Below are 26,143 nucleotides of genomic sequence, written 5' to 3'. Positions count from 1 at the left end.
CCTGGGCCGTGCAGAGATGACCCTCTTGGCGTTGCCGGCTAAAATGTGAGGCAGCAGCGTCATTCCCATGGGCGATGGAGCCAAGATGGAAGCGGACGTGTGAGGAGAAGGAGCCCTCGGCAATGTCAGGGGACGGCGACAGGGAGCTTCAATGGCCGCGCCATGCTGTGAGGCGCTCCGAGCCGGGCCCTGGTCACCGCTAACAGGCGAAGCGCCCATTACTGAAACTTTGGGGTGAATTACCCCGAATTTAGGGCTTGCGAGGATGTTCATTAAACGACCGGCCGCGGCAGCTATCCGTGAGGGGAGGGCAGAGCGCTGAGGGCGGAACGGGGCGGAGCGGAGCGGGGGCCGGGGGAGCGGGGCCCGGGGGCGGGCGGGAGGCTGGGAGGAGGAGGGGGAGGAGGAGGAGGAAGAGGAGGGGGCGGAGGAAGAGGTGGGAAGAGGAGGAGGAGGAGGAGGGAAGAAGAGGCGGCAGCAGCAGCAGCAGCATGGCGGCCGGGCGCGAGCGGCTGAGCGCGCCGCCGCCGCCTCCTCCTCCGCCGCCTCCATCTCCTGCCGCTCCCGAGCCGGAGCCCGCGGCCCCGCTGCCCAAATAGCCGCCCTGCCCCGGGTCCTGCCCCGCCCGGACAGCGCCCGGCCATGGAGCTCGCCAAACCGGCCTTCCCCGCGCTGCCGCAGGCCAAAGAGGACTCTGAGGTGAGCGGGAGCTCCGGTCCCGGCCCCCCGCACACGCCCGGCCCGCGGCCCCGCCGGGGCTTCCCCTCACAGCCCTGCCCGTCCTGTGGTGCCTCCCGCGCCCTTTCCCGCGGGATTCCCGCTGGGATCCATCGCAGGCCGCGGGTCCGTGTCCCGCCCTGTGATGGTGACACCCCCTGCGACCACCGGCCGCGTCTCCACTCCCCTGCTCTCTGTCGGGCTCTGCTTCCCCTATCGCCCTCGCAGACCTCCGGCATCTCCCCTCCCCGGTGCCTCCGGCCTGGAAGGCTCCCATTATTCCAGGTTGCTCCAAGCCCTGTCCAACATGGCCTTGAGCGCTTCCAGGCATGGGACAGCCACAGCTGCTCCGGGCAATCTCGCCACCCTCACATTAAAGGGACCGAGCCCCCCCCCCCCCCGCTTCATCTCCTTTGGCTTTTGCCCACCCACAGCGGCCCCCGCTCTTTTCTATGCCCCCTTTCTGCCTTCAGTGTGTCACAGCCTGTGTCCCCCTGCCTTGGTAAGGCCCCCGGCCGTGTCCCGGTGTGAGCAGCCCCACAGGGAGTTACCTGCGGCTCCCCTCGGGGCTCTCGCTGCCCTCCTCCCCGGCGCTCGCTGGCTCCATCGGGGAGCTGTTCCACGGAGTTCCAGAGCCGGGACCTCTCTGCGGACGGGGACAGGTGGCAATGTGTGCTCGGGCTGAGCTGTGCGGTGTCACAGGAGCCGCGGCAGCGCGGTGTCTGATTTCTGAACTTGGCTGAACTCCCCGGCGCTGACCCTGCACGCTGGTGATTTGTTTTTGTGTGTCACAAACGTCCCCGAGTGTTTGTGTGTCCCCCCCCCCCTTTGGTGGCCTCAAATATTTAATGCGATATGTCACAGTCTGCATGAGGGAAGCTGAGAGTGTCTGAGCTCTTCAGATGTCTGTAGATTGTCACATTTCTAAACATCAGCATTTATTTCTGTTTGAACAGCATTGCTCAATGCTGTTATGGTGGTAAATAACCTGAAATATGGGAGTGACTCTTTTTGTTCTGTTTTTGTTGTCAGGATTTAGTACTCCTCATCACTTCGGAGCTCTGGAGGTGTTACAAGTCGTGTAGTTGTTCTCACAAAGTTGTAATCACTTTGTATCTCAGCACAAATCATCTGCCACCCTGTGAGGTTTATAATTTGTTTGTTTTTAAATATCTTTTCTTTCTGGAGAAACCAATCGTGTTATCCACAGTTTTGTTAACTAAATCAGGCTGGGTGGCTTTTCATCTAAAATGGCTAAAGAGGAATGTGGGGTTAAAATAAAGATGAAACCAGAGCTCAGTGCCAGTGTAACAACTCTTAACTGATGAAAACTGAGATGGTAATACAGTGTCTTTCAGAGTAGCTTTTACTTTTGTCTTTTTTCCTGGGCTGTCTGAAAATAATATAATTTGTAGTGTGTTAGGACTTGACAGAGTGGGGATTTTCAAGAACTGATTCTAAAAACTGTAAGAATTTCTTTTCGATATGCTGCATTTATGTCTGACTTGATCTAAATACAAGATCAAGTAAACAAATTCTGAGCTCTGATAGAAGATAATAAACAATTGGAGCATAGGGGGGAAACAGGAGAGTGAAAGCCAGTGGTGAGTGTCAAAGTTCTTGTGGAAGTAACTTAAGCCCAGTCCTTAAGACAGTGCTTTGGAAAAGTGAACTGAGGAAACTAAAACCATCCTGCCCACAAAATGTGGATTTTCCTGGAAAGCAGAAGATGCTCATGTGCATTGCAGTGAGGAGGCTCTTTAATGAGCAGTAATCCCTAACATTTTGGGAAGTTGGTGATGGATGGTTTAATGCTGGCTTGGCAGATTTGATTTCAAGTGCTCTCCCTCCAAGGGAGGAGGGAGAGCTTGGGGAATCCCTGGCTGACTTCCTGCTGCTCAAAAGTGCAGCTTTATCACTGCTTTAACTCACTCCAAGTGCCACCCCCAGCTCCCTGCTCCGAGCTGGCACTCCTAACCATGTCACAGCTTTAATAATCATAATAATAATTTAAAATAGAGCCAAATCACTTGTTGGCTGCACAGCATCCCATTCCTTTCTGGCAAAAGGAGAAGTGTTGAGGGGAGAGAGCAGCCTGGATTGACTGGGGCAGGCTGCAGGGATGGCCTCTGATAAATAGGTCACTTTTCCAGCCTGGATGTTGTTTGCCCTGTCCCTAATCCATAGTGTGGTGTTTGGGATTGCTGGATTTCTAAACCTCTTGGCTCTTGATACTTTTGGGAGCTTGGGAAATGCCAGAAAACCTGGAACTCATCATTCTGGCAAGGCTTTTCTGAGAATGTCTGTGAACTGTGTGTTCTTTTGCAGTCTGGTGATGGTGAATATCTCAGTTTTATGAGTAATAGTGATTATATGTGATGTGGAACCATTTCTAAACTTTGATTTTTTTTATTTTTTTTTTCCTAAAATCAGTACCTTTTCCAAGGTCAGGTCTCAAACTTCCTTAAATTTGAGAAGTTCTGTGTTACATGTTTATACTGAGAGGAAAAAATATGGCTAAAAACCCATTTAAAAGGGTCAGGTTAGTAACAGTCAGTACATGTTGGCTTATTTGTACTTCTGGAAAGAAGGTCAGTAAGGACTGGAATAATTGAAGGAATTTAATAGAAATTATTTTCCCATTAAATTTTAAACAAAACAAAAAAGGATTAGGATATATTTAATGTGAACACAGCAACAATTTTCAGTTGATTTCTTTGTTAAAACATATTTGCTTGCAGTCAGGCTAAGTGAACCAAGCATTCATGATATACTTAGAATTTTTTTTTAGGACTCTCCATGGGTTTTGTAATTAAATTAGCAGCCTATTGACTAAGCAGACATATTTGCCTTTTTATTATGCATAAAAGCTGAGTTCTTTTTTAGCACATGGAGTTTTCTAAAAAAGAAATTTACATTTTTGACAGCTATATTTAGTCTGAAATGCTAATGTATTTCTGACTGCTTTTTTTAACTATGAAGTGATGCAGCCCATCTAAAGGTGGAACAATTCTATTAAATTTTTTTTCACTCTCACTTTTGATAGGCAACACAAATAAACCCCTTAAAACACAGCTTTTCCCCTCCTCTGCAGACTCTTTAAAATAAGTAGGAAGCTTGTATCATTAGAATTATTTTACCTGCCCACATAATAGAGCCCAAAAAATGGAGAACAAATGCTGTGTTGTGCTGGGAGATGTAAATCAGGTGACAGATTTTGATCACAACTCAGTGGGATACTATCAGAGTGCTTTGCATAAATCAGAGCAGTGCTCTGTGGCAGCTGGAGTGGAGCAGTCTGTCAGTCCTGATTAATTTGTGCCTCCCATCCAGGGGAGGCCTGGTGGGATCAGGTGGAGCAGTTTGTAGAATTTGGGAGTTAAGGCATGTTTGGGGTGTTTTAGCTAAATGGGGATTATCTCAGTATAGCCCAACTCAGGAATTAAAGGAGGGGCATGAAGAGGCCATTCCTGCAGCATTAGGAGCAATTCTGATAATCTGTGAGAGTGGCACTCCAGGCACTTGGAGTGCCTAAGCTTGACTCTGACCCTCTGTGCTTCCTGTCAGCTGAAGGATTCTGCCTCCACTGCTCCATCTCCAATTTTATTGGAAAAAAAAATTACATGATGGAAGTTTTTGTCAGTGCTGCTGATCCTGTGTACTGATGGTATTTGATGAAGTGACTTTAGGACCAATGTTAGAGAATGGGATAAATAGGAATTTTGTTTCTACTTTTCCTTTAGTTTTGCCTTTTATCCTTTTCTGTGGCTTGTGTTTCTCTCTGCTAAAATAACATTTATTTCCTTGTCTTCCCTCCTTCCCTCCTTCCCTCCTTCCCTCCTTCCCTCCTTCCCTCCTTCCCTCCTTCCCTCCTTCCCTCCTTCCCTCCTTCCCTCCTTCCCTCCTTCCCTCCTTCCCTCCTTCCCTCCTTCCCTCCTTCCCTCCTTCCCTCCTTCCCTCCTTCCCTCCTTCCCTCCTTCCCTCCTTCCCTCCTTCCCTCCTTCCCTCCTTCCCTCCTTCCCTCCTTCCCTCCTTCCCTCCTTCCCTCCTTCCCTCCTTCCCTCCTTCCCTCCTTCCCTCCTTCCCTCCTTCCCTCCTTCCCTCCTTCCCTCCTTCCCTCCTTCCCTCCTTCCCTCCTTCCCTCCTTCCCTCCTTCCCTCCTTCCCTCCTTCCCTCCTTCCCTCCTTCCCTCCTTCCCTCCTTCCCTCCTTCCCTCCTTCCCTCCTTCCCTCCTTCCCTCCTTCCCTCCTTCCCTCCTTCCCTCCTTCCCTCCTTCCCTCCTTCCCTCCTTCCCTCCTTCCCTCCTTCCCTCCTTCCCTCCTTCCCTCCTTCCCTCCTTCCCTCCTTCCCTCCTTCCCTCCTTCCCTCCTTCCCTCCTTCCCTCCTTCCCTCCTTCCCTCCTTCCCTCCTTCCCTCCTTCCCTCCTTCCCTCCTTCCCTCCTTCCCTCCTTCCCTCCTTCCCTCCTTCCCTCCTTCCCTCCTTCCCTCCTTCCCTCCTTCCCTCCTTCCCTCCTTCCCTCCTTCCCTCCTTCCCTCCTTCCCTCCTTCCCTCCTTCCCTCCTTCCCTCCTTCCCTCCTTCCCTCCTTCCCTCCTTCCCTCCTTCCCTCCTTCCCTCCTTCCCTCCTTCCCTCCTTCCCTCCTTCCCTCCTTCCCTCCTTCCCTCCTTCCCTCCTTCCCTCCTTCCCTCCTTCCCTCCTTCCCTCCTTCCCTCCTTCCCTCCTTCCCTCCTTCCCTCCTTCCCTCCTTCCCTCCTTCCCTCCTTCCCTCCTTCCCTCCTTCCCTCCTTCCCTCCTTCCCTCCTTCCCTCCTTCCCTCCTTCCCTCCTTCCCTCCTTCCCTCCTTCCCTCCTTCCCTCCTTCCCTCCTTCCCTCCCCTTTTTTTCCTCTTCTCCACCTCCTTGCTTTTGTATTCCTTTGTATTTTTCATACCAAAAATGTCTCTGTTGGGGCCTTCCCATTGTCTGAGAGCTCTTGACAGACAGAATTCCCAGTAAATCTGCTTCCATCCCTGCTGATTGTGGTGGCCTTGGGATGGAGCAGCTGTGCAAGGGTGGCAATGTCACCTCACCCTTTCTGCTGCCCCTTTCTCCAGCCCTCAGCCACTTTGGGGATAGCAGCACTGTCCAAACATTCCTCGAGCTCTGCTCATGGCAGTGCCGTGCTCACACCTTCAGGGAATGGAAGGATTTGGTTTAACTCTCTGTATTTTATCGACTTGCACCAGGATTTCTGCCTGGGAAAAATATATGTATAATTGAGCCTGCACTGGTCAGGTAGTTGCACTGAATGATTATTGTAAGTTCCTTCCAATTTAAATAATTCTATTTGTACAATAACTCTCAGATTTTTAATAGAAGTGTCCAAGAACACGAAGCCTGACTGAAACTGAAGACACAACCTTTCACTTCATTCCTGTTTGTAGCTAATTTTGAGGCTCTTAAGTACCACGTTTCACAGTGATAGATGTGACAGGTTTCAGTGATACTCAAATATTTTCCTTTTCAGTACCTCATTTAGTTTGTCTCCTTTCTTATTAAAAAATGGGAAGTGAGTGTGCTCTGCTACTGCTTTATTATTTCGGGATTTCTTCTGCAGTTGTTCCATTTTACAAATCCTGATTTAGATTTTTGTTCTTTGATGATAACATCCCTCTCTTCCACTTTGCTGGGCCATGTAAAATAATGTGTAAAATGCTTTCACGCCCAAGGTGTGATCTCATTTCATCGTGTGAATGACCCTTAAAGCTGCCTGGGAATGAAAGCCTTTGTGTCGAGGATCAGGACCCAGCCCCAGTCCAAGCTGCAGCCTGGGCAGGGGGATGATGCTGCCGCTGGCAGTTGATGCAATCCTGCCCTGTGTATAACGCAGGCTGTAATTTGAATTCTGATATAACACAGCCAGGCTGTAATTTGAATTTCCTGGGCAGTATTAAAGGCAGAGCAGGAGCTCACTTGGCCAGAGAGGATGCAGGAGCTGGAGCAGGTCAGAGCCCGTGGCCGTGCTGCTGTAACAGTTTCTGCTGCTCCAGCTTCACAACTTTTGGAAGAACCTTGTAGCAGGTTTGGAGGAGAGGCTTGGAGTGTTACAGGGAAACAGCTGCAGGCAAGAGGAGTCTGAGAGCCCTGGGTTTCTGAGGTGCACAATCCATCATGCAGGAGTCCTGCTGGGCTGGATTGTGATGGGGAAAGAAATCTGTGTGGAGAGGGAAGTGACGTTATAAATCAACAACAAAAAACTGTCTGGGAGTTGGGAAGGGAGGTTTTACTGGGAGCTGTGTGCAGCTTTTCCAAAGAATTTGGGGTCTGGGAAGCAGGAGGAGTCATTGCAGGGGGTGGGTGGTGCTGAGCAGGTGAAAAGCAGCAGTGAAAATCAAGAAGAGACTTCCTGAGGTCACCTCCTCTAACTACTGATAGGATTTCTTTTCCAGGTGATTTTTGCAGCATCTCTGAGAGCTTCTCCCTTCACCTGGGCCAGCCTGTGCTTTGCAGGCTCCACTGATTACAAGGCAGCAGGAGCTGAACAGTCCTAACTGGGCTTGCTTTTCAGCCAGAGCTGAGCTTTGACAGAGGCTGGGGCTGTACCTTTTATGTGTGACAATCAGATGGGTCTGCAGCCTTGAGCTGTCAGTGAGGGACCGGTTAAGCTGTGTCACGTGCATCCATTTCACTGCATTCCTTCTGGAGAGGCAGATGCAGGTTGGCTGTTGTGTTTAAAAACCACCCTCTTTGCTTTGGTACAGACTCTCAATGTCAGGGCTGCTAAACTCATTTCAAAAATCCCAAGATAAATTTTTTAGATTAAGTCCTAGCCAAGGGCACTGTTACAAAAAAAATCCACGTCACTTTTTGCCATTAAACTGTTCTAAAGAAGAGCAGGTGTAGCTGTGGCAAAATATGGGCAAAATAACCCAAATTTTTGGCAGAGCTAACATTTATTGGATACCAAGAGGCTCTTTGTAGTGTGGACAAGAATTACCTATTAATTCATAGCTTCTATTTATTTCAGCTGCAGATTGGATGGGGAAGGGAAGGCTTTGGAATGTGCTTTATTCCCCCTTCTCCTGGAGATCTGTCATTTTTAGGACTTTGGAATTCTAGGGATTATTTTTTTCCACTCCATCTCTTTGGTGTCTTGCAAGTATTGATGAGTGAGACTTCCAGTGAGTGGTCACTTGTTCTGGAAAACCTCCCAAATCCCTGGCAGCAAGGAATGCTGTTCTTCCCTCCACCTCTGGCATCACCCTTTGTTTTCTTAGCAAAATTCTTGCATTTGATCTGATCAGAAGAGAAGCTTTCAGTTGTTTTTTGTCTGCTTGGTGCTGCAGACAGTGTGGAAAACCTGGCTGATGAATGCATTCCTTAAAATGGAACCTGTCCTTGGCTTCAGTCTCCATTAATAGATTGGGTTTTTTACATAACTTTGCATAACATTTGAATAATCTGGCATTGTTGGTTTTGAAAGCCTTGAAAGGCTGTCAGCAGTCACCAAAATCATTCTTTCAGTAGTTTGGGTACTTGTCTCAGGTTAAATGTTTTCCTTAAACACTCTCTTTCAGAGTTATTTTGCAGACCAAATCCCATTGGAAACTGTATTTTTTGCTTCTTCTCGGGCACTAAAGACCAATGTCTGGGCCCTGTAGTGATTTTTTTTTTTTCTTGTTCAGAACATCTGTGCTGTCTCCTGGGATTTGGTTCTCTTTGGACTTGCATTGCTCAATTCTTATCTATTTATTCTGCACAGTTTACAGCTGTTGAAACTAAAAATTTCCTGCCTCTGTTGCTTTTGAAAGGAATATTTGCAATGTGCTGTTAAGCCAAAATAGTGATGGATTTGTGTTTTTATTGGGCTCCAGATTAAGATTTCTAAATTCTACAAACAGAGTCATAAACCTACTAAAGTGCTTGTATATTCCTGGAGTGCAGCTTAAGCTTTTCAGAGTTTATTGCTCTTAGGCTTGGTTCTAGACTTGGGCAAACCTGGGGTTTTCTGGCCTTTTGGGGGTGAATGATGCTTTTGTGTACAGAGCAAGCCAGCAGGGTTGTGCTGAACCCTCTCGGGTCCCCCTTCAAAGGATACAGTTCTGTAAATATCATCCTTTTATCACAATATTTCTCCTTTCTGCTTCCAGGAGTTTATTATTCCAGCTGGAACATGCAGAAGTAATTTAGCTACTTGTGTGTCTTCAGCAAAGCCCATTTCAGTGCATTTTATTTCCCTGTTTGTGCTGCCACTTTAGCTGCTATCCAAAGGATTGTCTGGAGTGGCTTAATGTTTGTTTGCTTGCTTTTCCAGAATAATTTTACTGATACTAGAATCCTTCTTAATTCCACTGCCAAGAGCTGGAAAATCCTGTGCACTGTGGGGGTGTCTGAGGGAAGCACAGGATTTTTATTGTGTTGGTAAAAGGAGGTTTAATGTGAATTTAATGCTACTGGGACAAGGGTAGGTGCTCAGGTGAACGGTGCTGCAATTTAAGGGATCCTCCCTGCTGTAATCCACACCTCCCTTCCCAGCTGGAATATTTGATGTTTAACTTCCCCATACTTCTGAGGACATCAGGGAAGTTTTTTCTTAGCTGCTGGTGTGTGTGTGTGAATCAAACAACAGAGTTATGTAAATAAATGTATGCAGTCCATTGGATATATTTGAGTATTCTTTTTTCTTTTTTTACCTCCAGATGGTAACTGGGATCTCAGCTCCAACTCCTTCATGTGTGAGGGTCAAGGAATGAGTAAGAGCCTGTTAATAGAGGCCAGTGGGAGTTGTAGGAAGGAAAGACAGGAATAGTCTGTGCCTGAGCACTTTCTGTTCAGCTGTGGCAGAGCTGCAGAGTGGAGCAGAGGCTGGAAGTGTTGATCCTGGTGTTTGCTCTGGTCAGCTGGGAGTGGGGAATGGGAGCTGAGGGGTTAAATGCCCAGCAGGATCATGGGCAGGAGTGTTTTATTTACTGTGTGAGGAGTAAATAAAACTCCTGACAGTTTACTGTGGGCTGCAGACTCACTAGGGGCTTGCTGTGGTCATGGAGAGCACAAATTTCTGGGTTTGTTTGAGCTGAATATTCAGAGTGGATTAGGTGAGGCAGTGCAAGGGAGTCACCTGCTCTGCTTGTTATCTTCTCTTATTTCAGTGGCTGCAGGAATGCATCAGCCAAAGGAATTCCTTTGCTTCTCTTACCAGTACAAAATGTTCTGAAGCTTTTTTCCCTTCTCTTTTTTTCCCCTCCTCACTTCAGAGGGAAGTTTCTCAGCAGAAAGCTGAGGTGTGGATAAACTGATAAGAATCTTTTCCAGCCTTAAGGATTTTTTGTAGAATACTTGAGGTTTCTTCACATTAACTTTCCAAATAGTTAATTGCACTTGGGTGGTGCTGGAAAGGTAGCAGGGAGCTTGTACAGAACTTGTGATTCTTTTCTATAAAATGCACATGCACACCTCTGCCTTAATGTTTTTCTTTGTTATATATATAATAATTTTAATTTTTTTTTTTTTTTAAGGATTGGACCTATCCCATGAGGAGAGAGATGCAGGTAGGACACTTTTATTTACTGTTTGAGGCAAAGCTCATGGAGATTTAAGGAAGAGAAAAAAGAGCTGGTATCAAAATCTTTACCTGTGAAGTGTCAGGCAGCACCATGGGAGACAGAATGAATTAGTTAATTAAAGTGAGGATTTGCCAGCTTGGAATACAGGTGTGTTTGCATCTCTGTTGTGCAGGTACTAAAACAGAAATCCCCCAAATATTGCTCTTTGGTCTTTCTGAATGTCTTTAGAAGATTACAAAAAATGTATCAGAGGTTTGCCTTCTACCTCGGACTTGGAGGGGTTCTCCTACTAAAATTTTCCTACCATGGTGTCAGTCAAACTTTGGCACAAGATAAGATCTACATACCTGTATATCTTCATTGGTGGGGAGATAAATGGTTCAAAACTGATCTTTTCCCACTGCTAGGCCAAAGCTTGAGGAATTTCCATGTGTGTATCTCTTCTCATGAGAGCAATTTGGAATGAATTACAAGACAGGATAATAAACCAAGTTAAGAGTTCCCTTCCCTTGATCTGGGGCTGGGTGAGATGCAGGAATCAACCTGGAGCTTAATCCAAATCAAGGGCTTTGTTCCTGGTCCAGAACAAGATCTCCAGCACCAAGATCACATTTCTTTTATCCTGCCAAACCAATTTTTTTTCCCCTTGTCCTGCTATAAATGACATTGATGACACATTTCAGGAATATGTAAATTATTTGTGCCCATGTTCTGAGGTAAATGAAATGTGTTATTTCAAATCATCTGGAGTTGGTATTAAATGTCTGTTTTTCTCCTGCCTCCTAGGAAATCTTACCTGGGTTATTTTTAGGCCCATATTCTTCAGCTATGAAAAGCAAGGTATGATTTTCAGAATATTCTCTCCCAGGGAAGCTTTGCTGTGGTGATTTGATTTGTTACTGTGGAGATCTGCTCTGTGTATCTATAGAGGTGTAAATTTGGTTGCAGTTCTGCACTGGAACATGAAAAATGCCAGAGTGGAAGGAATATGTGCTGCATTTGTGGGATGGTCTGAGCTATTTGTATTAAAATTGAGTCTTAAATATAATTTTTCTTAGAGAATTTAAGCTATTTGAGACACTTTACCAATCCCTGTTTCCTTTGCTGAAGTGTTGCAAGACCAGTCAGAACTGGGAACTCACACACAGACATTAAAACAAGGAAAATTAAATTACAATAAAGTCAAGCACTGCTCAGGCACAGCTTGGCTCTGCAAATTTGCCTCATGGTTTAAATGATCTTATTTTCATGGTCTGCTTCCAGCAAGAATCCAGTGCTGGCTGCAAATTCCTCTCTCATGTAGGGACTTGAAACTTCAGGCAAGTGAAAGGTGGGGAGGGACAAACAACTTCATTGAATGCCTTCCTGTTTTGTCATTTTTGTCTTTTGGAAAAACAACATTTTTACACTCTGAATTCTAAAAAACCAGCTCAGATTTTCCTTGATAGAGCCCTGTTTTGTATCTAAGTACAGCTTTTCTTTTTATTACTATTTCTATTTGTATATAGAATGTATAAATCGTTATATATCTATTATATATACTTATATATATTTATATATTTATACATTTATTATCTATATTTGGCTATTCCGAATTTATATATTTATATATAAATAGTATAATAATATGTATAATGTAGTAATATATATTACTAGTCTATTTATTTCAGCTTGTCTTTATATAATTATTAATAATAATAATGATTTCTTTATCTATTACTGTCTAATAGATGAATCTGTAATTTAAAAAAAGATCATTTTTTCTTTCTCCCCAGCTACCTATACTCCAGAAACATGGAATAACCCATGTAATATGCATACGGCAGAACATTGAAGCAAATTTTATTAAACCAAACTTCCAGCAGTTATTTAGGTGAGAAATGATCAAGATTCCTCTGTGTGTGTGTGTGTGTTCTTTCCAAATATTTTCACATTGTCAGAATTATTTGAAAAATGTGCTGAGGTGCAGAAAGAGTTGAAATGCAAACCATGAATTTTCTTCATCCTGAAGGAGTCTGCAGGTCAGATTTATTCATAGTTTGCAGTAACTGCTTTCAGTTTTCAGTGATTTCTGAGAGGAGAAATCTGTTGGGGGGTGTTGGAGGAGATCCCCCACTCCTTTCCTCACCAGGTTCTGGGCTGAATTTCTGGAGTTTAGAGCAGGAATTAAAGGTGGTGCTGAATTCCTCCTGCAGGGGAGGGGCTGGAGCAGCTCCCAGGAGCAGCAGCTCTGTGGTGTTGTGAACTCACAGGAAATTTTCATTGCAGGTATTTAGTCTTGGATATTGCAGATAATCCAGTGGAGAATATAATCCGATTTTTCCCTATGGTGAGTAGATGGCTTGGGAAGGGAAATCCCCAGGAGTTTTCTGCACTAACAAATACCAGTGTCACATTTGGGATACTCAGCCTCAGGCACCTGGAACTGCTGCCAGCTCCTGACTTTATTATTGGCACTTTAATAAGTGTAATTAACTCCTTTTTACAAGTGTGGCAACAGGTGGAGTTGTAAGAGCTGCTTCTTGTGATGGTATCAAAAGAAAAAGAAATAAAAATTAAAAAAGACTGGCCTCAAAACAGAGAGATTTAGTCATGGGGGAATTCTGGGGCCCTTGACCTGGGGGAAACTTTTATTTGAGCCCAAGAATATTTACATTTCTTATGTCAAATTCAAAATAATAGCTAAGTTTTATAGTGTCTTAAAACATGTTTGCTGCAGAGGAATTAAAAAGTAACTTGTAAATTAAACAATGCCCATTATTGGAACAAACTCCTGGGTTTGAGCTGTGGGGTTTTATTTTTATTTTAGTCCAGTTTGCAACTGAGCAAAAGGATTTTGTTCCTTCTTCCACCAAAAAACCCAAAAGTGCCTTCACTGGTTTTGCAGTGACAATTTTAGGAATAGTTTAAAGTACAAAAGAAATACAAATGTCCAGTTGAAATGGGGTTTAAGTCTGCATAAAGGTGCATTATTGACACTGATACAAAAATTATACCAAATTTAGGTGGTACTACTACTTGCACTAAAAATAATCTGAAAGTTTAAGGCTTGTATTTTTTTTTTTCTTTTCAGACTAAAGAATTTATTGATGGAAGTTTACAAAGTGGAGGTAAAATTAACTTTCCCCTCATAAAACTAACTTAGGGGTATGGATTAGAGGCTCTTAAATAAGAGCTTTTCTTAAAATTGTGGGGTTTATTATGCTTGATTTGAACTCTATTAGACAAATTCAGAGCCAAGTGTTCTTTCCTTTGGCCTCTAACTGGAAAATCAACCTCTGGGATTTGGGATTTTTTCACATGAAACTCAGCTGAGTGCTGTCCATGAGGTTTCCTTGTTCCCTCTCAGATGTAGGACCTGAAATCTGCGTTGTGGCCATTCTGTCACTCAGAATCCTCCCAGGAGCAGCAATCCCAGTTCAAAGGACAGAGTGCTGTCAGAAATTCAGGGTGAAAGAAGACACCACATGTTTTCTCTGGGTGTGCCTTGCTGCTGCCTGGCTCTCCATAACAAGGGAAAACCACATTTCAAAGAATTTTATTCAGTTTATACAAATATGGTTAATTTGGGTTTTCTTTCCTTCTCAGGAAAAGTTCTTGTCCATGGGAATGCAGGGATTTCTAGAAGGTAGGAAATGATCCACCCTGATAAGAATATTTTTAAACAACTGAAAGATATTTTTCTAACTTTTATATTTTTTTTCCAGTGCTGCCTTAGTTATTGCATACATAATGGAAACATTTGGGGTGAAGTACAGGTAAGTTATTCAGGTTTTAATTCATGTGGTGTGAGTGAGTAATGATTTTGGAGGGAACAGAAACTCTTGTGTTTTCACACAGTCTCAGTGCCTCACCTAAGGCTTTACCAGGAGCTGATTATTCCATTTTCCTTCACTGCAGTTGTGTTTACACCCTTTTTTGAAAGAATCAGGCACCTGCTGCTCAGGGAATGAGGGCACCAGCCTCCATCCATGGGTGAAAGCTTGGGAGAGCCCCGGGGGCTGTTCTGAGCCTGTGCTGAACAGGAAAGTGAGCTGAGCACTGGGGTGGGCAGACAGAATTGTACAGCTGCTGCTGCTTCCTGCTTTGGCCAAGCAATTTCAGTTGTAAAACCAGTTCTGGGGAGAGTTTAGAGATTCTGTAGTGCTGAAAAGTTGATAATTTGAAGGAAGACTCAAACCACACAGACTTCTGTATATTTTTCACTGAAGTGTTTTCTTCTCTTTTTAAGGGATGCATTTACTTATGTCCAAGAAAGAAGATTCTGTATTAATCCTAATGCTGGATTTGTCCATCAACTTCAGGTGACTTTTTTTAAATTCTTGATCATAACTGAAAAGTCATTTAATGAATCATCTTCCTGCCAAATAGATATTTACACAAATATTCTTCAAAGAAATGTCAGGAGCTGGAAGAAAGCTTGGGAGGAAGATGAGTGGGCACCTCAGCTTCTAAGAGTTAAGCTTTGGACAAAGCAAATCCAGGAATGGAGGAGAAATAAAAATCCTGGTTTGTGCAGTGATTAAGAGGCTCTGAAATGTCTTGGTTGGTGCTGAAGGAGCTGCAAAGGAAATGTTGTTTGTTCCTTAAAGCCATTTCTTTAGTCATCCTTGAACTTTTTCCTCTGACTTCCTGATGGTTTTGTCATTCATGGCAAAGCAACAGAGAATTCTCCTCCTCCCAAATCTGTGCCTGAATATGAGATGCTCCCTGAATTTGCCCTGCACATCCTCACAAAGCTGTATGCCAGAGTAATTCCAATCCACATTTTTGGACCTTTCCAGGAATATGAAGCCATCTATCTAGCAAAATTAACCATCCAGATGATGTCACCTCTGCAGCTGGAGAGATCCCTCTCAGTCCCACCTGGCAGCACAGGTGAGAAGCTTTTCCTGCTGGGTAGGGGTCTGAGGGGATTTTTCAAACCTTTAGCAGCAGAATCCTAAATTCTTGGGAAGGGCTTTTGGTGTGCAAGCTGAGTTTAAACTTCAGTGTGAAGTGTTTAAATGTCCTGGTTTGCCATGGCTGAAGTTCCCTCTTGCCTCCTGCAGGAAGTTTGAAGAGGATGCACGAGGAGGATGAAGATCTTGGCACCATGCAGGTGGCAGCAGCACAGAATGGCTGATGGCTGAGGACAAGCACTGGTTGTAGTGAGAATTCCTGCCAAGAAAGGTGAAGAAAACTAGGGAAAAAAAAAAATCCCACACAAAAACCAGAATGAGAATTAATGCAAAACAATGAACACACATAGCTTCTTTTCAATTACATGTTGCTTTCAGATGTAAATCTGCCTCTGCAACACACTAAGCATCATTTTTAAGATGTTGGACTTCTTGAATGAATAGATGGCACTGATTGTTTTACTCCTTTTTTACACTTTACAGTTTTATTCTAAACCAAGATTTTTGGACTTGCAAAGAGGTATTATTGCAATAATGCACTTTTCATACTTGAAATTTCTTTATTTGTATGATATAAAGTTATTACTTTAAACAAAATGCAAGCGGGGGGGATTTGTTTATAAAGTTATTTGTGTAATTTATAACAAGAGACTTTAGTAAAGAAAAAGTTTGCTAAAATTCACCTTGTTCTCAGTCTGTATTATGGCAGAAATGTGCTTTAGGAACATAAACATAGAGGTTAATTCAAGTTGAACTACCTAGAACATCCTCAAACTGGTTTTCAAAGAGTAGTTGCTGTTGCAAGGCAGTAGTGGCATCATTTGAGGTAAAAATTGGATTTGTTTTTGAAAACTGAGGCCCAGGGCACTGCCCATAATGGGATCAAGACTGAAAGGATTCACCTCAGCTCTGGTGAAACCTTAGACTGAGCTAAGAAAACACTTCTTGGTGCTTTAAGGTTTTCAAACTGGGGATTGTGCAGCTGGGACTCTCCTGCCTCAGCAGCACAGAAGTTGTGCAAGCACAGTCCTGGTTCTGCATCTGCTTTATTTCCCAATGTTTGTTGCCTAAAAGCCAAGGCTGGAATGATTTGGGAGCACTGTGGGGACTGAGCAAGGCTGTTAGAAAAACGTGTGTGTTTGGGAAGTCTGAGCTTGGTAAGCAGACTGTGTTTTAACAGGGGAAAAAAGTGCTCAGGATTTGGGGATCAGAGCACCCAGCAGCACATTCCTGTTCCTGCTGATACCCTCTGCCACCTACAGCACTGATGGAGCAGAGTAATTCCTTCAGGGGGGAAAAAAATCTGCAAAAAATAGTGTGATGCTTTAGGCAGGAACTTTTCAGCTGGAAAAAAGGAAGTGATTTATCTCCTGGAGAGCTGCACTGTGCCAGTGTCCAGTGCTGGTTTGCAGTTGCAGAGGGTTTGTTCCTGCTCTGAACTTGTCCCTCCATAAAGGAATGCTCTGGGGCTGTTGGGAAATGCATTCCTGGCCTTTGGAGCACGCTGAGCCTGGCCCTGCACAGCCCCCAGGCACTGCCAGCCAGGAGCTGCTGCTGGAGCTGGGCTGGGAGACATCAAATCCCTCTCAATCCCAGGTCCCTGGGGAAGGGGAGGGATGAAGCACAGATGGAAGGCACTGATTCATCTCCAGGCTGGTCCGTGGCTGTGTCTGTTCTCTCTGGGGTCCTGGGAACACTCCCTTCCTACTGACAAGCTCCATGACTAAGATTTCTCATCAATCCCGTTTTTTTTCCTGGCATTACCCCCTCCTGGTGCCTTTTGCAGTCATTCTGGTCTGTCTGCCTGTCACATCCCAGGGGATTCAGAGATTTAATTTTCCTCAGATCTATTACTAAGCCTTCTATTTAAAGCTTCCCCTGTCTGTCTGCTGTAGTTTCACTGCCAGGAGGGGTTTGTTTCAGCATTTGGTTTGGGGGGTTGAACTAAAGGCAGGAATTGGAAGCAGGGTCCCTCACTGTGGACTGGAAGGAGAAGTGGAGGGTGAATTATTATTTTTTATTTCCCAGGTTCAAACACAAAACTGCACCTCCCAAATCTTTGGGAATCCACAGGTCTTGATTGAGGTGCTAAAATTGCCTTTTCCAGCTTAGGAGAAGCAGAGTGAAGGAGCTGGAAATCTCTTCCTTAGGGTGGGAAAGGTCTCAGCCAAAAATTTAAATCACAGGGAGGAGGTAACATTCAGCCTCTAGAGAAGCTGGTAGTGCTGTTAGGGCTGGTTCTGACAAAAAAAAAAAAGTTCCAGGCAAGGTGGGACAAGGCTTGGAGCAAACGGGGATAGTGGGAATGGCCCTGTCCATGGCAAGGGGTAGAATAAGGGGCTTTGAGATCCCTTCCAGCACAAACCAGTCTGGGATTCTCCAGTATTAATCAACAGTGTGTCCAAATACTGCTATTTTTGTATATATATATTATTTATGTGATTATATATATTTATAAAAAAATATATAAAGAGATCTACATAGCTATATATAATGATATATATTTAAAACAGAGGTACCCAGATGCCTTTGTGGTACAGGGAAAAGACATTTATGAAAGGTTTGGTGCTTGCCTCAAGGAGGTCATGGTTGATTTTATATATATATATAGATATAGAGAGAGTCTCTCTAGATATGTATATATATATATATGTGTACATTTTTAATCTGTCAATATCGATTTTATATATACATAAAATAGCTATTGATCGATTTTATATATACATATCTACTATGCATATTTGTCTATATTTTAGATCTATTTTAATATATACATAATAAATATAGAGGGGCCCTTGCTCTTCCCTCCTCAGCCCTTTGCACTGTGGATAAATTTCAGGGCTGCTGCAGTTGCTGTGTTTCCCTCCCCCGGGGCCATGCAGAGCTGGCACTTGTGGCATTGTCCCTGTCCCTGTGACAGTTTCAAACACCCCCTGTGTGACAGTGGTGGCCCGGGGCACACCTGACCCCGCAGTGGCACCTCCCAGTCCCCAGGCTGGGCCCTTCCAGCTCTCCAGCTGCTGTTTGTGCAGAGGGGTGGGAATGTCACCTCGGGGAGGAACAAAGAGCTCTTCAGTGCCCCGAGGGGGCTGTGCCCATTGTGCTGCAGCCACAAACCCCAGCTTTCAACCCCATTCATCTGTTTGACAATGATCTGAGCAGGGCCACAGCACCTGCTCCTCACTCTGATCTTCTCATTAACTCTTAATGAGGGCCTGGGGCTCTTTACATGGTGTAGAAACCATGGAATTCAAATAATCCACTTTAAATCCTGGAAATTCTGAATTAATTACAACTGTGAAAGGCAAGAAAATCCACCTCAGTCACTTGGGCCAGCAGAAAGCAGGAGCTGCTTTAGAGAATGAGAGTCAGGGCTTGAGCCATGCAGATGCTGGCAGAGGAGCACATCTGCTTTCTCTTGGGACAGAAATCCACATGGAGCTGCTGGAAGTGTTCTTTTCAGCCTAGGGAAGGGGAACAGGTGACTGCAGCAGCTGCTGCTGCTCACCAGGCACATCCTCACTCCATGAAAAACAGTCCAGATACAGGTGGCAATCATTTATTCAGCTTAAACAAAGATATTCTTTAAAAAAATAATCAATAAATAAAGCAGACATCACCAAGGAGACAGGGGATGGAGTGGAGAACCCTCAGGAAGATCAAGCAGAGCCCCCAGCACTGTAGAGCTGCTCTCCAGAGCACAAAGCAGGACAGTGTGGAAGGCCTGACTGCCCACAAACAACCCTGGCTGGGTACAATGCCCTATTCATGGCTCTGGGATTTGTCACTCCCCACACAAAACACCACTGTTGGCAACAGGCCTTGCGTGTTCTTTGCTTTTCACCCCGGCAAAAGTGCTAAAGTCATTGATTCAATCTTGCAGCACCAGGGAAGCTCCACAGCAGCAGCAGCAATCCCTCAGGAGCAGAAGGAGGGGATTTCTCTCCTGCTTTGCTGTGCTGCAGGTGCAAATCCCTCCTGGCCCTCTGGGGTTCCAGTGGCTGGGCCGGGATTCAGTAAATCCCAGAATGGTTTGGGTTGGAAGGGACCTTAAACTCATCTCATTCCAACAGGGACACCTTCCACTGTCCCAGGCTGCTCCAAGCCCTAAAGTCCAACCTGGCCTTGGACACTTCCAGGGATCCAGGGACAGCCACAGCTTCTCTGGGCACCCTGTGCCAGGGCCTCACCACCTTCACAGGGAACAATTCCTTCCCAAAATCCCATCCATCCCTGCCCTCTGGCAGTGGGAATCAATCCCTGTGTCCTGACCACACAAAACAAAAGTCCCTCTCCCTCTTTTTCAGGCCCTGGAAGTGGCTCTAAGGCTTTTCTGGGCTGACCACCCCCAGCTCCCTCAGGTGAAGCTGAATCTGCCATCCCAGTCCCCTTCCCAGTGATTACTAGCCAGAACCTCACTCCCTATGGGATATATTCCTGCAGACATTCCAGTTTCCCAGTTACCCTCTGCCCTGTTACAAACCACATTTGGGGTTTTTATGTCAGAAAAAAAAGTAATTATCCTGAAAACCAAGTTATCAGCTAAAGTGCAGGAGCCCTGCAGTGAGAAGCACACATCCATTTTCAGCACAGCCTGGAAGGATTCTCCCCAACCTGCACCAACAGTAATAAATCCAGTCTTGGAAAACAGTGCCTAGAAAACTTCACCAGCACTTCCATGAGGTGTCATGGAAAAAACCAGAACTAAGGCCTGTTCTGTGTCACTAATTCTGCATAAGAGAAGCCTCATCCCTTCCCCAGCTACATCATCCTTCCATCAGCACAGCCAGGACAGTCCCAGGGCTGTCCTTTGGCTACTGCGAAAAGAAGCACAAACCTTTAGAAAAATACAATGCAAGAAAAGATTTGAGATAAAAATATAGACCTTTGGTTAAAAACCATCCCTTTACCGAGTCCCTTGTAACTGAGCTAGAACAGAAAAGCTTCACCTCGACTCAACAGTAGTAAAAATTAGTTCTAAACTTATTTTCTAACCCAAAGGACTCTTCCTAAAACCTCAGTAATTTTTTTCCCCAAGATTTACACATCTGATGTTCATTATTTATAGGGATTGTTATATCTGCAGCAATAAACTATAGAAATTTTCCACGGAGAGAATGTTTGCAGCACAAGCTCCTCCACCAACAGTCTTTCCAAGAAAAAAAAAGAACCCAGAAGACCTAGAAGTCGTTAATTAAAGAACCGTTGAAACATGTAGTTTTCATCAGATACCAAATAGCCAAACTTCTTGTAGAAATCCACATTTTTGGGCAGACACTCCAGAGTGATTTTGTAACAGTTCAGTCTCTTACTTAGCAAGGTGAGGGTGGACGTTAATCTGGAAAAGACAAAAAATCAGCAGTTAAATGCTGGGTCAGTGAGTATTTAATGAGTTCTGTTATCACAGCCACAACACTGAGGGCTGACAGCACTCTCTGTGTTTTCCTGCAGATCATTTTATGCCCAGCTGGTGATCCCTGCTGGCTGAATTCTTCCCAGGTGCTTGGCAGGAAGGTGTGAGGTGTAAAGGGCTTGCTGAATGGCAAAGGTGGGGAATACTCACAGTTTTCCAAGCTGCTTCCCTCTGCACTCCCCGCTGACCACCACATCTTCTATCCTGCCTCTCTGAAAACACAGGCAAGTGTTTGTTAGCCTTGGAACTGCCCTTGCAGCTCCTTGTGCTCACAGCCTGGCTGGGACTCCCAGCACAGAGATCCTCAGCCATCTGCTCTGTCAGAACCACCTCTGACTGCTTCCAAGGCTCACTGGGACAATGGGACAGATCTCCAAGGGCTCCTTTTCCTTAGGAAAAGCCAAAGCCTCCTTTTGCTATCAGCCCAGCACTCAAGGATGTCATATATTTTTTAAATACACAAAATACTTAATATTTTAAAATATACTTTTAAATATTTACATTTTTAAGGTTGGAAAGGCCCTTCGAGACCATCGAGCCAAACTGCTCCCCAGCACTGCCAAGGCCACCACTGACCCCTGTCCCCAAGTGCCACATCCACATGGCTTTTAAATCCCTTCAGGGATGGGGATTCCACCCCTGCCCTGAGCAGCCTGTACAGGCCTGGACCACCTTTTCCACATGGAAATTTTCCCCTATATGCAACCTAAACCTCTCCTGATACATCCTGAGGTTGTCACCACACAGTAACACCATAAACCCAACACAGCCAGAATCAGGGCCAGGATCTTCTCCTCCCTTCCCAGCTGCAGATTTACCTTGGCACAGGAGTGAGTGAATTTATGTTCTATAACCAGCGTTGCCGTGGCAACGATCTGCCCCAGGTTGGTGTCCTCCACCACGGTCACGTAGTAATCTCCAGACCTCTTCATGTGCTCAAAGGTTTCTGTGGGAGCAGGCACAGTGTGGAACAGGCAATTCAGGCTCACAGAAAACAGCAGCTCAATCTGCAGCAGCGTCTGACTGCAAATCCCTGTGGGATCACAGGACAAGGCACCCAAGACTCCAGAAAATGAATGCCCCAGAGTCAGAGGAACCCATGAAAAAGCAGGAATTACACAAATTCCTTTTCCTTATTTTCCCAGAAAACCCTCCTTGCTGAGCTGCTCTGCACATGGGCATACAGTACTGAATCAGGGAATGCTCTGGGCTAGAAGGATCTTAAAGCTCATCTCATTCCAACCCCTTCCATGGGCAGGTACAACTTCCACTATCCCAGGTTGCTCCAAGGCCCTGGTCTTGGACCTCCATGGATCCAGGGGCAGCCACAGCTTCTCTGGGCACCCTGTGCCAGGGCCTCCCCACCCTCACAGGGAAGAATTTCATGGAAAGGTTTGTCCAGCTCTGGCCCAGCTGCCCCGGGCAGTGGTGGAGTCCCCATCCCTGGAGGGATTCGAAAGCTGTGGGGATGTGACACCTGGGGACATGGATTAGTGCTAGGTTTGGCTCAGATCCTGTGATTCCCTGAATCCCTGAGCTGCCTCCCCACTGCCTGTCTGGCCTGGGAGCAGGATTTTTTCTTTAGGGGATCTAAAGAAGGTTCAAAGAGAGCTGGAGAGGGATTTTGGTCAAGGGCCTGGAGGGACAGCACCAGGGGAATGGCTTCCCACTGCCAGAGGGTAGGGTTAGATGGGATATTGGGAAGGAATTCTTCCCTGAGAGGGTAATGAGGGGCTGGCACAGGGTGCCCAGAGAAGCTGTGGCTGCCCCATCCTGGAGAGTGTTCTAGCCCAGGTTGGAGGAGCTCGGAGGAACTCAAATAAAAGAAACCCATCCTACCAGCTATCTAAAGCTCAGTCTAAAAACCAGTTCCACAATTCAGGCAGCAATTTAAGCAGCCCTTGGGGATAGCTGCAGCTGGATGCAAGGCTGGGTGCCAAGGGGAGCTGAACTCATCCCTCCCTCTGGCATCAGGCACTCAGGAGCCTCACACCTGAGCAGCTTTGCTGTCAGCATCCTTTGTTCCCTGCAAGCCCTGTGGAAAAGCCAAGGAATGATGAGGTACTCACTGATGAACTGCTCCGGGCTCACAACTCCTGTTTCCGTCAGCTGACCCAGAACCTTAAAAAAGCCTGGCAGGAAAGGAGGGGGAAAACAACTCTCAGTGAGGGACAGACACACAACCAGCTCCAAACAGCAAGGAACAATCCAACACAGCTGTTTGGAGAGGGACCATGCACCATCACATCACAATGGGATGGAAAAATGTTGAAGGATTGGCTAAAGTTCAAGTGAGCCTGGAATAATGAGTCCAAAGCAATCTTTTTATCCAAATTCCAGAACTGAAGGAAAATTCATGCACCAAGATGCTTGTTCATGTTGTTTTGGTATTAAAGGCTACAGTATGAACAACTCCCAAATGCTCCCTCTCCAAAACCATGGTGGATGGGAACTTGTGGATTATTTGGAAGATTTTACTTGAATTTTAGGATTAAAACAGTAAACCAAGTTTTCAGGGTCACCCAACACAGCAGCAATCCATGATGCCAAAAGCTCAAATTCAGGGATGTGGTCACAGCCCCAAGGCTACCAGAGCCCAAGGGATGTTAGGACAAGGCTCAGGGTGGCATTGTTGGGGTGTCCTGTGCAGGCTCAGGGGTTGGACTCAATGATCCCTGTGGGTCATTTGCAACTCAGGATGTTCTAAAATTCCATCAAATTGTTTACTGATAAAAATAGCTCAAACCAGGGGAAATGAGCAATCCCAATCTACTGAGAGCTCCTACAGAAATACAAGTTACCAACTCAGCCCCCAGTGTAATTTCTGGCAATAATAAACCAGGATTCTACCTCGATTTAAATCAGCTGTGCAGAGTGGCCTCAGGACCAGCCCATCCCCTGGATCCAGTGGAGAAATGGCAGGAGAAAAGGTCGTGGTGTTCTCACTCCAGTCGAGTTCCTGCAGGATCCTGGGGTCAAACATGGGCGTGTCATCGGGCATCACGGTGGCCACGGGCATCATGGCTGCAAACAGAGACCTGGAATGGAATGGAACAGGTAAGGCATGGTTTAATCCCTAAATAAGCAGTTCCCCCATGCCGTGGGATTAGCCTCAGGGATTTCCAGGAAGGTGAATACACTGCTGTTCACTTCATCTGCTCAGCCTTCACCAGAGCGTGTGCAGCTGGGCCAGCACACAGAGCTCGTGTGTTTGTCCTGGGACAGTTCAGGAGAAACAATTCCTCAGAGGAGGGGATTTACCTCCACAGCCCTCTGGGAAGGAAAGCATCACTCCCAAGAAACCTCCCAACAACCTGGCTAACCATCACCTGCACTCCTGTTCAATTTCAAACCTGCACTTTTTTCCAGGCAGTCCCAGCCCACAAACATTTCATCTCTGGGGCACAAGGTGCCACGTCCCACAGCAGGTGATGGCACAGCCACAGCCCAGCCTGCCTCTCCTGTTTGCTCTGTGTGTTTGCAGAGCCCAGGTGCCAAGCACAGCCCCACAGTGGCCATGAAACAGGGCCAAGGTGACAGAGAGACACCTGTTAATGATTGAAGAGATTGGGTTATTCCGGGTGACAAAGGGAAGAATTTTCCTTATTGCATTCAAGGCCAGGTTGGACAGGGCTTGGAGCCACCTGGGACAGTGGAAGGTGTCCCTGCCCAGGGCAGGAGGTGCAGTGAGATGGGCTTTAAGGTCCCTTCCAATTCTGGAATTCTATGATAAAGGAAAATAATTCTTATTCTATCCCCTGTGCAATACCTGGTCAGAGTTCTGGTATGAGCAGAGCTCAGGAAAACTTCTCATTTCTTTGTAAATCTTCAGATTGCCTTAGCTGCACCATGAATACAGCAGTTACACACTAATGGTCAGGCCAAAGAGCAGAAAGACAAAAGTGTTTGGGATGACACTTTTTAAAATAAAGACTCCTCACAGCCCAGAGGAAGAACAGAATGTTTGCTGTGAAGCATCACAGTGTAATGAGGCTCAAAAGTGAAAGTGGCTCTAGAAAATCAACTGCAATTCCTTAACTAAAATAAAAACCAACACAAAATCTTTTTTTATGCCACCTGCTGGTGCACACTGGCCTTTGAATCCCAGCTCTTACCCTAATTTCACATATAAAAGTAAAAACATTTGCTGTTACAGCAATTCAACAGCAACACAAACTCTCATCCCGTGTGAATTTTCAAAATGAAACAGCGGGAAAGATGAACTGCAAAGAGAAACATTCCTACAGATTTCTCTGTTCCTCCAGCTCAACTAGTCCAATGCCACTTTTCCTCTGTCCCCCGGAATTCCCAAGTGCCCATATCAACATTCAAACAGTGTCTGTACAGAATAAAGCAGACCTCAAACTCCAGCTCAGGGTTACAGCACACCAAGGGAAAAGCACAAACAGAAAATAAAATTTTCAATGCTCTATGAGCAATCAGTGACCAACTAAGAGTCACTTTCCCAACTACTTCCGGCACAGCTGGAGCAGGATGGAGTTCAAAGTTATGCTCATTTTCTGGAGGCAGGAATATGATTTAGGATAATATAAATTAAAAATAAAATAAAAAAAGGATTAAGGTATAGGGAAGGAGAGCTCAGGCCTGTGGGTCGTCCTGGTCCCCACATGTGTTGGGAGCAGGATATGACCAGGGACCCCCTGAGCTGAGCTGCCATCCCGGGGGACACCCCCAAACCCCTGGGAGGGTCAGTGGGTGCCTGGCCAGACCTCTGCCAGCCCCTCAGCTTTGGGGGACGGGGTGACAGAGCCCAGCTCTGCCCCTGGAGGGTCCCCACGGCTTTCCTCAGCTGAAGCAGACTGTCTGTCTGTTCCCTTGGGACAGACCAACCTCTCCAGGGGCTCCCCCCACCTCACACAGGGCCCCTTGAGGGGATCCCCTCCACACGCAGCCATTCAGAGGGGTCTCCACACCTCACACAGAACCTCGGGGGGTCCCACACCCCTCATCCGGTCTCTCGGGGGATGAAGCTGCCCCTCGGGGGTAGGACCCTTCCCCAAACCAGCCCCTCAACTCACACACGCCCTGCTGAGGGCAGCCCTCGCTCCATCCGCAGCCCCTCGGTGGAGGTGCATCCCGCCGCCTCCCTCACAGACCTTCGGGGCGGTCATATCAACCCCGCACACACGCGCAGCCCCTCAGTGGTGTGTCCCCACAGCACCCCTGAGCTGAAGCAGCCCCCCGGCGGTGGGACCCGTCCCCAGACCGACCCCTCCGAGGGGATTCCCCCCCAGTTCCCGTCCCGCTTCCCCTCAGGGCCCCTGCCCGCACTCACCCGCGCGCGCCGGCCCCGCCGCACGCGCCGCACGGACGTGGCAAGGGGTGGGCGGGGCCATGCCGGGCCCGGCGCGCGCGCGCGCCCGCCCTCCCGAGCGCAGCCAATCGCAGCCGAGCACAGCCGATCGGAGCCAATCGCAGCCGAGCTCCGCCCTCTGGCCACGCCCCCACTCGGCCCCTCGCCGGCCTCGCGACCTTTAGGGCCCGGCTCTCTCCCTCGCGCGGATTGGGCGGGAGAGCTCTGGACACGCCCCTTCCCTCCGTGAGGCCACG

At 46.5% G+C, this 26,143-nt stretch overlaps 2 protein-coding genes across 3 annotated transcripts; one reads left to right on the top strand and one right to left on the bottom strand.

The window, feature by feature from the left end:
- The first annotated feature begins 452 nt into the window (after positions 1-452).
- On the top strand, positions 453-15,837 carry STYX (serine/threonine/tyrosine interacting protein). Its single transcript, XM_059850640.1, has 11 exons — positions 453-699; positions 10,211-10,243; positions 11,045-11,098; positions 12,034-12,131; positions 12,527-12,587; positions 13,332-13,368; positions 13,847-13,886; positions 13,966-14,016; positions 14,490-14,562; positions 15,043-15,136; positions 15,310-15,837. The coding sequence occupies exons 1-11, from the start codon at positions 643-645 to the stop codon at positions 15,381-15,383; spliced, it is 672 nt and encodes a 223-aa protein (XP_059706623.1). The 5' UTR covers positions 453-642; the 3' UTR covers positions 15,384-15,837.
- A 2,865-nt stretch (positions 15,838-18,702) lies between these two features.
- On the bottom strand, positions 18,703-25,658 carry GNPNAT1 (glucosamine-phosphate N-acetyltransferase 1). Of its 2 annotated transcripts, none has more exons than XM_059850642.1 (6): positions 25,612-25,658; positions 23,423-23,610; positions 22,642-22,704; positions 21,391-21,518; positions 20,723-20,784; positions 18,703-20,497 (listed from the first exon to the last, which is right to left on the bottom strand). In XM_059850642.1, exons 1-6 carry the CDS (start codon positions 25,641-25,643, stop codon positions 20,350-20,352), a joined length of 621 nt encoding a protein of 206 aa, XP_059706625.1. In that variant the 5' UTR covers positions 25,644-25,658; the 3' UTR covers positions 18,703-20,349. The 2 variants fall into 2 exon arrangements, with proteins under 2 accessions (XP_059706625.1, XP_059706624.1); XM_059850641.1 differs by lacking the exon at positions 25,612-25,658 and adding an exon at positions 24,342-24,439 and having other exon boundaries at positions 21,391-21,605.
- Positions 25,659-26,143: the final 485 nt, after the last annotated feature.

This window comes from Haemorhous mexicanus, chromosome 6 (genome assembly GCF_027477595.1).
Source record: "Haemorhous mexicanus isolate bHaeMex1 chromosome 6, bHaeMex1.pri, whole genome shotgun sequence".
NCBI lineage: Eukaryota > Metazoa > Chordata > Aves > Passeriformes > Fringillidae > Haemorhous > Haemorhous mexicanus.
The sequence above is the reverse complement of the archived record's forward strand: the minus strand, read 5'-3'. Positions and strand labels throughout refer to the sequence as shown.